General features: G+C 27.1%; 1 protein-coding gene across 1 annotated transcript; it reads right to left on the reverse strand.

Moving 5' to 3' along the window:
* Nucleotides 1-249: 249 nt before the first annotated feature.
* Nucleotides 250-7,739, reverse strand: LOC132930251 (putative inorganic phosphate cotransporter). Its single transcript, XM_060996016.1, is given in 6 exon segments — nt 250-593; nt 959-1,082; nt 1,354-1,875; nt 4,783-5,139; nt 5,141-5,493; nt 7,442-7,739. Coding segments are annotated over 6 exon segments (1,425 nt in total). The 5' UTR covers nt 7,461-7,739; the 3' UTR covers nt 250-543.
* Between the last annotated feature and the right edge of the window lie 6,866 nt (nt 7,740-14,605).

Consider the following 14,605-nt stretch of genomic DNA (forward strand, 5'->3'; position numbering starts at 1 on the left):
TGAAAAAGTACGTACATACTCATCCTAACACTCGAAACCGTAAACGAGTATCTAAAAGCTCTTGAAACTTAAACAAAATAATATGTACTCTTCATCTTGAGTTGTATGTTTTTCGACATTATTTGTCTAGTTGTTTACATTTATGCCTTAAATAGCATTTCGTTCCACAATTCTATGTAACTGTATGATTTAAACTTAAAGTAAAAATAGGTAAGTACTCACTGACCATCCATAATACAACATACAAGATAAAGTTTAAAATATAATTTACTTAGACGTTGATTATAAAAAATAACAATTATTTGGTATTTATTAAAAATTTTAAACTCTAAACTATGGGCCAAAATAAAATAAAATGAGAATTTTAAACAATAAATTTACAATTACATTGTAGTAATTTAAATTTTATAAATCATAATAGTAAGTAGGCAACATTGTGATGACATGATCATAATTATTATTATATATAGACAGTTAGACAGTATATATAATAATCGATAAATATGTGGCTTTAGGTGCATTGCATATGATATGCATGTAATGTTATCCAACAATTTCAACATCTTGTTTAGTATTATCCATTTTTAGAGAATCTAGAACACATAATTTTAATATTATAAGTACATTTAATATATTAATAATATTTTAATATGCATGTTAATTGTAATTATTTAAAAATATAATTCATCTTATAAAACAATAGTTTTTTTTATGCTTGTTCGTTCTTAATTTATTTTTATATAATACATTGGTCATTGATGCGTACGATGACTACGATGTATACTTAAATATACTTATATACATTAAATGTTTTATATTATTATAGGTACACATTTTGTATATTGCTGTATTTGTAATATATAAGTGTTATTTTAAGAGATTTTTATCGTTAATATTTTAAAAACTAATATAATAAAAATAATTAAAGTGTATAATAGCAGTCAAGATTATACTGTACCGTTTTTGTGTACTGAATTCCAAGGCTGAGTTTTTGCCGAGCCAAATATAATAAAAAACAAATTGCATACGAACAGCACTATTGCACCACTGATGAACACAATTCGCCATTCCGAAACTGAAGTCTAATATAATATTATAATACAACATCGATTATTTAATGTAAAAACCAACATAAATATAAGTGACAAATCGTGTAGGAATGATTATCAAAACAATCCAATTACACTCTATATACATACTTCTACATATGATACAGTTTGGTTAAATTCTAAAAGTGAAAATGGTATTCTTCTGTATACACTAAGTTGGTTAGGTACCAATATACATATATTGAATAGGATGCACAGAAGTATAGAATTATGTAATGTACGTAAGATTTGAGTCTATTTGTACCTGATCGTCAACAACGAGACCGACGAACAGAGGGGCAATAATCCCTCCAGAAGCTGCGGCTGTATTGGTGATTCCCATTAGGAGCCCAGCGTAGTTGGGTGACAGATCCATGTGATTTATGTTGAATCCAGCGTTCGATGAACACCCTATGGCTACGATGAACACGTAAATGATGATCGTCAAGTGGGTGTCTTCGATGTAACCTAGTATGATTAAGCCAACGGTGCCACCCCACATGGATATTGTGTTCCAGAATTTTCTAGACGTTGTGAGGGAGGTGATTTTGCGCTTATTCAGAAAATCGGCTATGAAGGTGACTGGGATTTGGAGCACGAACATGGCGAGATATGGCAATGAAGACAGCAAACCATCATCCTTTATATCGAATTTCAGCACCGTATGAATAAACGTAGGCATCTCAGTCAACAACAGCCAAAATCCCCAGTTATGGCCAATGTGCGCTATAGTGGTGGCCCACACCGGAAACGACGTGAATATGGATTTCCACGGAGTATCTGACAACTGATCACAGAAGAAACTAGTTAATTTTTCGTTTGATTGTGATTTTGAAATTGACAAATCAAATTTTGTTTAACACTTAAACATAATATATGTATTTATTAAAGTCACGGTAGTTATGCCGTTATGCGTAAGTATATATATATAATTATATATTTAGTAATATATCTGCAGGTTAATCTTTGCCATATTTTTAATGTGTATTTTTGTAAAATGGATTATTTAATAACTATATTTTTCGTTAATTTATGTTATTGTAATTTTCAACTATTTAAGAATTAATTTTTGGTGTTTAGGATTTGCAGTACCTATGCTTTATTAATATCTATAATTTTCAAGGCTCAAACTGTCGAAATGAGAGGGGATTGACATTTTAGATCTAGTTAAGATTTTTGTCTCAACTTATCACCGTTCAGTAAAATATATATATATTAATATATTATATACCTAGTACCTACCCATAACTAAAATAGTGTTTTTGGTTTAAAAATTAAATATCGTATAAATATAAAATTTAGAATGTTCCCTATAAATGTTTCTCTAATCATATACATTGCATCATCGATGTTCAGTAATTCTTGTAATTTATACATACATTGTATTATTGTACAGTATTAGACATAATACCACTAAATAATTTTAAGCCTAATTAAACTCATTATTATGATAAAGGAATGATATTAATTTGAAATAGAAGACAATATGAAAAACCTTAACTCACGAATGACGACCATATCATGTTGTCGCTGTATGTTACGGTATTGCCATTTATTCACCATCATTATCTGATATCTACTATTTTTCTAGTTTCAGTGTATGAAAGCCATAAAATATAAATTAAATCAATATATTGTCAGATTATAAATATTACATTGAAAAATAAAATAAATGTTGCACTAGTTATTGGATTGTAGTTTACGAAATGTTTACAATGTTTATAGGTATCTTCAAATTAATTTATGGTGTTTAGTATTATACCATTGTAATTTTGAATTGTATTAACTTAACTTAGATAAATTTAATACAACAATGTAGGTATTATAGTAATAATATATAATATTATATAATACATACATTATAATACATAATGTATATATTATATAACACAACTTTTGAAATATTTTACAATGGAAAAGTTTCGTGAGTGTGAACAATTTTTCTAAAATAAATGTACCTACAACATAAATAATATTATATACCTACTTTCGATTAAGTTTACATGGTTGCCTATTGGGGAACTTGCCCCTTCTGAAAAAATATTATTGACTTATTATTTAATAAATATTACTATGGTATTATTACTTAATGATTTAGATATCATGAAACGAAGAAATGTACAGTTTTTATTTACCGATACCGAATATTTCATTTGATTATATTTTATTTTCTATTTTACGAATACCAACATTATAAATATTAATTATATAAATAATAGCATATATATTTTATATTTATGCGCTGAAATAACCTTACATTTTAATTTAGCTTTAATTTGAATATTTTTTTATTTTGACCCCTCTTCCTAAAATTTTACTTATCTACGCTCACATGAACGTTGATAGTTTAAAATTACGTATTTATTGATAATCAACATAAATATTTAAAATAAAAATATATTTTACTGTAATAAAATGATAATAATAATTAAAATTTTTATGTTGCTAGTTTTAATTATTTTTGCTTTTTTTTAAAGATAATTTGCTTTGCATAGTTTTATTAACCTATAAATTATGATCTATATTTTTTTAGACATAAAAGATATAACACATAATAATATAACAATTATAGACACATAACTATAGAAGGCCAAAAGGATAAGTACTAATGCATTTTGTGACATCTAATGTATTTATCTATAGAATATTTTTCTTTAAAAAAAAAATCGTTTACATTTCTTAATTATATTATGTTATGTACCTACTATGGACTACAATTTATTTTTCAAAAATGACAAAAAAAGGCAGTTTTTAACTAGGTACTCATTAATATATGTTTTGATTATTTATACGCAAATGGGTATATTATGTTATTATGTAATTTAAAATTCAATAATCTAAATCCCAGACTTAATATTGAATTACACTTTTACAATATGATAACGTTATCTAAAATTAAAAAGCGTCATTGACAAAATTATTATTCAATTTTAAAATCAATAAAGTAACTAATCTAGTGTAGACCTTTTAATCAATAATGTTTACATTTACACTATAGGTACTCTTGATACATTTGTATAATGAATCCCTTGTTAATTAGTTGAAGGATTAATATACAAATACATATATACTGATATTGGGGAGCTCAATTATACTTATGAGTTATAATCGTTGTTTAAAATGTAATTAACACGCCTTACCCCGTAAGAAATTCGAAGCATTTGTTATTATTTTTTATTATTGAACATAAACTAAAAGTAAATGGATGATGGCTGATAATAACAAAGTGTCTACAGTTTTCTTTACTACCTAATAAGATATCTATTCATATTTTTGTTACATTAAAAATTGAAAAAATTAAAATATTGTATTATTATAATTTATAGTTTCTGTAGTTATTAATTTTTGAGCTACAACAAAAATAATTTCCCATTTTTTAGGTAATTTTCTTTTGTTTTTCCGTTTATTTGAAGATTATTACAGGAAATATTCATTCTTGACCCCAAAATACAAACCAGATCTAATTTATTATCGAAAACTTCCATCGAAACAGAAAATTGGATTCTATAATCATATATACATTATAGTCTATATATGTATCGAGGATTATTATAATTATTATGCGTATTTTAATATTTTGTGCAGTCTTATATCTCAGGGTTTTTTTTGATGAGTTAAGTTCTGTTATTTTTCGTCATATACCTACACGGGATTACAACACAATCGTAATTATAAAATATAATATTATGATCACCCGTATTTCGTGATCGACGGTGTTGGCGAGCGACGCTTGAATGTAGTCCTTCTCGGCCTGACTGATGAAACGGTGCGTGGACAGCGAGCCGGCGCCCAGCAGCAGCCAGACGACCGTCCACGCCAGCCCGATGGCGCCGCTCAGGTAGTAGACGGACGGCCAGCCCAGCGAACTGCCGCACAGCGCGCCGGAAACGGCCAGCGTGACCATGGTGCCCAGCTGTATGCCGCTGGCGATGAACCCGACCAGCTGGCCTCGCTCGTGCGGCGGTGCCCACTTGGACATGATGCCATGCACCATGGGGAACATGAACGCCGACGACAGGCCCTGCGCGAACCGGACGGCCACCAGGGCGGGGGGCGCCGTACATGTACACCAACTGTGGGCTGACGATGGCCAGCACCGACGAGATGGTCATGCTGCACGCCAGCAGCGTCTTGTTGTTAAACCGGCACCCGAGCACGGACGCCGGAAAGTTGGACAACAGGTAGCCGACGAAAAACGTGCTCAGCAACACCGACCGCGTCGAGTTGGTCCACCCGAATATCGGCACGTGGTCGGCCAGCTCTCGCAAGTAGTCCGTCGAGTTGATCACGGGATTCATGGCCACGATAGTGACGGACAGGTTCACCCGGATCAAGTACCCGCTAACCACGCACAGGAACAGCAACAGGCTCTGCAGGTGTCGGCACCCTAAACCGGGTGAGTCGGCTGCTGGACGCGGCGGGTGAAACGATAACGATATTGTTATTAGTATTATTATCATCATCGTAGTCTTGGTCGAGACCATATTAAAAAAAATTGCAGACTCCCCCCCCCACAACCACTACCACCACCATTATTATGAACCCTTACTGAGATTTGGTTCTAGTGCCCGAATCTACAGCGGGTTAGACTTTGTAGCACGCGTTGTAACTATATATACGTACAGCTAGTGACTGGTTTAGGGTACTTATTAAATACAATTGTAAGCATCTCATATTGTAATTATAATAACTTTAGTTTTGATTAAAAGTACCACACGTCTTATCTCATTTAACTTTTCCACATATTAGACTACACGACTTACTTGTATGTAAATATCAATTTATTAATTACATTATTCATTTATTTATTATACTTAAAGGGGCTATCTCATTGGAGATATAACCCCAAACATGTCCATGATGTATACATATAATGTATGTATACATATAATTTTAAGTTACTACTATATTATATATTATTTATTGATTGATTATCATGTAAACACCCATTACATTGTATTTATTAAGACTTTTGGTCGTTTAAATAAAGATGACTAGTGCAGTTTAAAAAAAAAAAATTATTATACTTATCTATTTCGACACGAATGATGAATGGTACCATTTTTTTTTACTGACATAAATTATTCGTATAATAATTTATTAATTGATTCGTTTATATTATTTGTTCGACATCAATTAACATATTTATTTGATTTTTATTATCATATCAATAAATTCTAATAACACTAAAAATTGGCTGTGCTATTTACGACTGACATGTATTTATTTGTTTTGTATAACATACTAGTATATTACCAAAGTAATATTTAACTTGAACTTAGAATACATGAAAATAGTTCTATACTTCAGAATATAAATAAAGCATGACCTAAATATCACTTTATATTAGCTAGTATAATCTTTAATTAATTTATAATACCTGTTACCTATTTTTTATGATGTGTATTGTTAATATTATTACTATTTTTAGATGATTATTAAATTATTTACATAATAAAGTATATCTATAATATTAGGTATGGATTTTATAAATTTTATAAATGTAATTAACATATGATTGCTGTATGAATATTTAATAATGAACCTTAAATCAGTTAGGGGACGTAGTGAAGACGTGCACCAAATCTAACCGATTTCGGGGACTAGTACCATAATAATAGCTCAGTAAGGGTACACAAATACGCATCTGGAAGTGGTTATACTCAAATTTCACGGGTGATGGAATTTTGAAGGAAACTAACCCCTTAGGTTAGGTTCAAATATGGTTCGATTAAAGAATCACTCTATATGTATATAAATAATAGGTTGCGTAAATTTAAAAAAATGCCTACTTCAATAATCGTGATGGCTTAACATATTTTCGATCTGGCTGTATTTTATAATTGTTTTGGAATTTATATTATAGCTTTGAGAGTGTATTATCGGTGAAAGAAATTGGTTCAATATTTGAAAAAAATTAACTAACTGTGTTTTTTTCAAACCAGTGTTTGGTATATATATATTAAATCATGACGAAATGCCTAATTCTAATATAAATACAATAAAAACTTATTTACTACTAAGTACCTATCTATATTATATTGCATTATAGGTAAATATTTTCATTCGATTAAGTCAAAAGTTACAACTTAAAATTTTCTCAATATTTTAAGTAAATTAATTTCGACTAGAACATTTTATCAAGTTCTAATTATTGTATATATTGTATGTATTTTACAACAAAATAGTAATTATGTATTTACTATAAATATTCCCCATAAATAAATATAAATTATATCTAATAATTGTTAAAACAAACATTTTAACTCATTGATACAATATATCTATTGAACCACAATAATGTACCTACTGTAAGTAGTCTATGTATAATTATAATAATGTGATTTACTAACCTTTTTGAATAGAATTCATTTCTTGACAATGAACCTGTTCTGTCTAGGTGTTTCAAATTAGGTTTCTTCAGTTTTATTATTTTTAAAAATATACCATAATTATTAAAAAAAATATATAGATAGGTACCTACTAAAATATTTTTAATTGTACAATTAAAATTAAATTAAAATAATTCAGTATCTATGTAATTGATTTCTATATGATAGAAGAGCGTAATTAATTGTATCATTTCGTTTTAATATATCAATAAATAAAATGTAGGTATTCCTTAGTATACACGCGATAAATAAATAACATATTAAAGACTGAGCACTTTTATAATAAATACAGTAGTTTGAATGACATAAAAAACTATAACACTTTAAAATATCATAATAGTGGGGAATTGGTTAATAACAATTAAAGTTAAAAAAATATAACTTAATAATAAGAGGTGCGCATATAGATACACATACGTAGATATATATACAAATATTATAATAACACTCGACTGTGAACAATGATTTACATTTTAACATAATAAATTAGGCAATTTGTGTAACACAAAAATTATCGTAAAATATATTAAGTTTCTAAGAAAAATATTAAAGTATTCCAAACGTGTAAATTCACAAATCTTGTCTCTTTTATAAAATTTTTTTGGTAATTATTATTAAATGCACCGTTGCTACAATATTTAAGTGGCAAGTTATGAGTTGAAAAGAATTAATTTTAAAATAATATTTATGGTTGTATGTTAATATAAATAATTACAATAAATTTCTATTAATTTATTGTAGTCTTTGACTCTTTGTTGACTGTAACCTAGAAAAAAGTGATAGTGACATTGTCTTGTCTTTATCACCTCAATATTACATAAAGCAATTACTTATTATTATTATTATTTATTTATTTTAAAGCGAACATTTAAAAGTCTCACAAAAAATAACAAATACCCCAATGTCTAAATTGTCAATCTTATGGGCACACACGAACCTACAGCGTGTTACCTCTCAAAATGTAGGAAATACGACGACCACCACTAAAAATAAATCTCTAAATGTCTCTCTGAAGGTTCACACCCAATTTATTATAAAGGTTGCATTATATACAACTATACAAGCAACTCATGACTCATCCCAAAACGTTTCAACTCCCCGAGAAAAAATATCAAGTAAACAACCTATAACATAACGTCATAACAATTAACAACCCAACATCTTAAGTAGAAATCCTCAATATCTTCAACTATCCAACATTGCAGCCAACACTCCAGAAGCATACAATAAACTACAATAATTAATTACCAAAAACCTCTCAATAAACCAACTTACGTATGTAGATATAACATAACCGTGGGTCACCAATTCACCATTCATCTAACCCAAATTAATTCCATACTTCAAAATAATAATAATAGTCAGATTTTCAAATTCCTTGAAGAATTTTAATCAATGATAAAGTCCTCTCTTATATCTCCTCACTAATCTTTTTTCAAATCTTTTAAGCAATAAAAATGTCATTTAAGTAATAATGCTATGTCTAACCTGGACTTCTTAATTGACTGAATACACGCACATGCCATGAAATCCCATCAATGGACAAATTCTTCACACAAGTCTAAACAATCACTTAATCAACCAAATCACTTTCGCTTATTAAAAAAATTAACAAAAAAAAAAATATATTGCAGCGTAACATAAAGTAGTTATAGTTAAATATATTATATATTATTTAATTATTTATATATATATATATATATATATATATTATATGTTACCGTCAATGACGTTATTTAATTGATAACGTAAATGTTTAGAGTTTACCTATTATCTAGGAAATGTCATAATATGCTTTTATTGAAATGTTCATCACTTATTTTAAAATGATAATATCAATAAAAGCATATGACATTTCCTAGATAATATTCTTACCTTTAAATTTGATAACAGGTAAATTTACTCTAATATTAAAGCTAACATCACAAAATTAATTCTGCTGAACGAACATTTTCCATATTAAATGTATGTAAGACGGAGACAACACATGCGAGTATAACGCCCTAGCTTTTAAGCATTAACAGACAATATAGAAAATATTGAAAAAAAACAAACAGTTTTTTAATTCATTTACAATTATGAATTAAAAATTACTTACTGGTAGCCGGTAGGCAATGTTAATAATTTTAAAAATATTTAAATTGGTATTAGGAAATTTAAAATGACGCTGCATAGTTCACAAAAAAAATGCAATCGACTATATTATATTATGATATTTACACAGAAAGAATTTTATGTATAGGTAAATACTAAATATTATATTATTACGTAATGTGTTACAGTGTTCGTGTATGTATACAAATATTTTAACAAGTACATTGTCCGTAAAAGTAATTTATATTGTACATCCACTATGCTATATTTTACTTAATAATATACAAATCGTAAACAAAATTCAAAAATATGGTATTTTATAACTTATACAATGTTAGGTATAAGCACTGATTAGTGATTAGATAAATCAGTTTTACAACATTTTACAACACAGATCCGATTCTAATTTAAGAATTAAATTTAATGAACATTTTTATGAATTATGATTTATGGTTGAAAAATACCGGGATTACCTTTTATCGTTATTACCTAGGTCCTAAGAAACATTAATAAACGCATCATTGCCTGAAAATAATGGGTATTATTGTATTAATATTATTTCCTAGTCAATATCGTGTACAGTATACGAGTTATTATGTTTGGAAATATCGTCATTGACGTTGCTGTCATTAACGATAATTCCTTAATTTACGTCTTTGACGGTAACATATTTTATTTATATTGAGAATGTAATCAAGCCAATAATACTACAATATTTAGTTTAGATAAATTTAATGAGGACTGAAGTGAGGGTTTATATAAACTATAATATTTAAAAACCAAACTAAAAAACTAACAACACATAGACACTTATAATACCATACGTTGTTCCTAATCGTGGTTTATAAGTAGGTACTAATAATTAGGAGCCGGAACTTGATACATTTGCATTTTTTTAGCTTTAATGCGTCGCTCGTCTCTACTTATATAATCATTTAATTCATGAAACATAATTTTAATGATACAATTTTTTCAGGCACTTTTTGAGAACTGTGTGGTTTACGGTAATTGTTTATTTGTTTTAAAGTATATTTGGTATATTTTATTTATTTCTCTGTCTACTTTCTTTTACATTTATTTGCATTTCCCCGTTGAAAGTTATACTTTATTGTAACATATTATTAAATTATTTAATTAAGTATTTGAAAAAAGTAACATGATATTATAACGTATAACCTTCAATTATTTCTATAAATATATTTATTTATATATTTACTACAAAGAAAGAAATTTCACCGAAAAGCAGTGTGTAATATAGTTTATTTTTCAGATGTAATTGTAGATTTTATAGGTATCTATGTAGTATATCTATAGTATTATTTATAATATTTATAATGAATTTATTAGATTTGTATCATAAAATAATGATTACCATTATCAATTAATTTTATACATTTTTTGTATATTTTTAGATAAAGTTTCGGGTTTCACTAGTAATAACTAATGTTTAATATATAATTATATTGCTTGTTTTTCCCTTGGAAATTGGAATAAAAACGTGTAAGTACCTAAACCACTGGATTTAATATGCATTATAGTTATTGTATTATCATACGCGCGTATAAAGCTGAAATGTATTATTGTTTTTATTATGTAGTAGCCGGTATTGGTATCAGATATATAAATAAACAAGTGAATTCAATCTGTTTGATTATATAAATGGCTGTAAGCATTACGTAAACTATATAGTTAGGTAACTTAAAAACGCCAAGTTACACTTTGGGGGTTTTATGACAAAATCCTGCTGTGTATAACAAAACTATTGTAAACTACAAGCGTTTTCACCGAGTATTGCCCTAGTTTCGTTTAGGAATTTAGAACTATATTTTTGCAAGGACGGGGTATCCTATATAATGCAATCAAACTTTTAGGCTTAAAGCTAAGGTAGGCAGATACAATACGTAGCTCGAATTAACCGCTATACCGCTTAAAATGTATTAATAACGTACAGGAATAATACGTAAGTATGCTAATATGCATATTTCATAATATTGTATTATTTTACTTATAGTAGGTATTTATATAATTGTGTTCGAACTAGGATGCTGTGGTATAGATGATAACTGGTAAGGCATCTAACGTCCCGGAACATGGGACGCATCAAATTTCTATGACGACTAAAAATAAATCGCGATATTTAATTACGATTGTGTATAAGTAATAAAATAATATATATTATATTTTAAATAAAATAGGTAGGTACCTATGTGTACCAATTTTTTATTTACAAACCCTTAACTATAATATACTATATAGTGAATATTACAATACTTAGTAGTTAGTTGTATAGTTACGGGACTGTTGTCGTGCGCCATGATGCCCGAGTGTTGTTGACCTACTTATTTATATAATATAGGTAGATACAGTAAAATAACTTAAAACACTGAAACGTATTTATAATATATACGGTTCACCTTAATAATACATAGCACTTAATCACGCAATCTACTGGAGAACTTATATGTAAATGGTTAAACACGGAGTTACATAGAATATATATACTGAAAGCTGATTAGAAAAACAAAATAAAAACCATATAACTTGGATATTCATACATAATTGTATAAAATATAGATGAGTAAGGCTTAATTTAGTACAATGCATTTTAAAACCTTTTTAATTATAAAAGTAGAATAGTGCGGATAAATAACTTTTTAATTATTTATATTCTGAAACATCACATTGTACCTACTCAAAATTTATAAATTTATAGAACACTCAAATCCTATAAAAATGTATGATTAGTTTCTCCTGAAAATCGTCAATTCACCTATAACTTCTACTTTCTAGAGCATTTTCAATTAAGGAAGTAATTAGTGATTACTATACTTCGCGTGCTCGAAGACCTACAAAACAAATGTCGCCTCACGCTCACGACATTTTATAAATCAATACAAATGGATTGTTTTTATAGTGTGAATTTAACACAAATTATTCGTTGTGTATTAAACCATTTAAAATAGATTTTACACTGGGAAAGTAAATATTTTAAATTTTTATTTGTATAATTTGTGTTATTTTACTAATAATAAATATTTTAATAAACGTATAAAAACTTAATTTAAAGTAATTAAAATACAATTGAAGTTTTAAAATAAAAATATTTTGTCTTATGTATACAGGTAATATTTTAATATGGATTATATATATTGTTTTATTGTATATTAATATTAATACATTTATAACTAAAGAAATTAAATATTTTAACTACGAGAAGAACCACTTCGGCGCTTATTGGTTTAAAATGAAGTGTTCATTTTATTTTATTTTTTAAGATATTTTAAGAGTATTCAAAATTCTCAGATTTCAGTTTATAGTGAAAGATTTGATTGGTACTTAGTTTTATGCTATAGCTTAGTTATTTTGAAAAACTTATATTACTACTGTATATTAATTTATATTTTATTTTATAATATTAATATTATCTTCACATTATCCAATAACTTGATTAAGCCATATAGGTTGTAACTTTTTAAGATGCATATATTTTAAATTATTTAATATTTTTATTATAAACTTTTTTTCATTTAATTGCCAATAGCTCAACAGTGCGTACAAATGTACAATATACACATTTATATCATTTTATTGAAATTTAAATTGATGAATAAAATATTAAAACGGAGTTGAGTATATTATATGTAATATACAAAGTGTCCAATCGTGTTTATCCTTGTCAATAATACTTTCTATTATTTTTAAACGTTTGCGTATTGGAATAGTTCTATAGGTAAATATGTGAGTTATCTACTATTCAATTTTTCGTGTTATTTAAAACTAGAGTAGGCCTGACTTAAAAACAATTATATTAGGTATCTTATTAAGTTTATTAAGTTATTACCTACTAATTTGTATTATTGTAATTAAGAATTTATAATTTAGATTTTAACTAGTCAATGACTTGGATAAAACCGAGTCAGTGGTTGTACGAAAACTGATGCATATATACTATTATATATTATATTAGTATAGATACGATATTTAGTCAATCCAAATATTTTTCTATAAAGTATAAATGCATAATATCATACACAAATCAATGGCAGAATATTATTAATAATACAATGACTATAGTGTATTACGCGTTTTAGTGATTTTATTAATTTACCGTCTGCCCTCCCTATTTTTACTGAACGACATGATATACCAATATGCAGGGTAGGTACACGTAATAGGTAGGCATATATTTATATATATATATTTTATATATAGTTATACTCTAAACAGTCTAAACTATCCCATTGCGTGCACATATATCAAGCATGCACAGTTAGCAAGACGAAAAGTAAAAAAAAAATACTCGCAGGGTAAAAAAACCTCGAAGTTTAATATTTAACAGTATATACAGGGCGATTCACTAATCGTGCTTACTCTATTTTATTCTTTAGTTACGAATTTATTCCAATTCTGATTTTTGGAATTTTTAAGTTTACCTAAAGATCATATTTTTAAATACATAATTTTTTTTATAAATTAGGGAGTGTCCAGTAACAATAATTATTTCTTTTTTTTTTAAATATTAATTACTCTTTTTTTTTTGTAAACTGTTAATCAGATTTATTTAAAAAAAATATTGAGGTATCTATATCTAAATCGAATTTCGAAAGGATAGTTATTATTTAACTTTGTTTACCTACCTACTAAGAATAGGTTAAGATCATAAAAAATAGGTAGGTATTGGAGGCTATAATTATTTGTACATTTTAGTACTTTATTCTATTAATATAATTAATTTATCAACATTATATAACGAGTAAATATTACCTGAATTTAATAAATACTAGATCCAATATTACATAATATAATATCTTATATTTTTTTAAAACTATTACTATTTTCTTTAACCTTATATTTACCTTAATACATGCATTTTAATAACTAAATTTTTCAAAAAATTATTTGCTAAACAATTTACAATAAAAAAGATTGGTTTTAATTTGAAAAAGAAGTTTTTATTGTCCTAGAAATACAGAACATTCGTTAAATGGTATGAAAAAATCGTAATAATTGAAAATAATAGGGTCTTTATTT

Source organism: Rhopalosiphum padi, chromosome 4, assembly GCF_020882245.1.
Source record: "Rhopalosiphum padi isolate XX-2018 chromosome 4, ASM2088224v1, whole genome shotgun sequence".
Classification (NCBI taxonomy): Eukaryota; Metazoa; Arthropoda; class Insecta; order Hemiptera; family Aphididae; genus Rhopalosiphum; species Rhopalosiphum padi.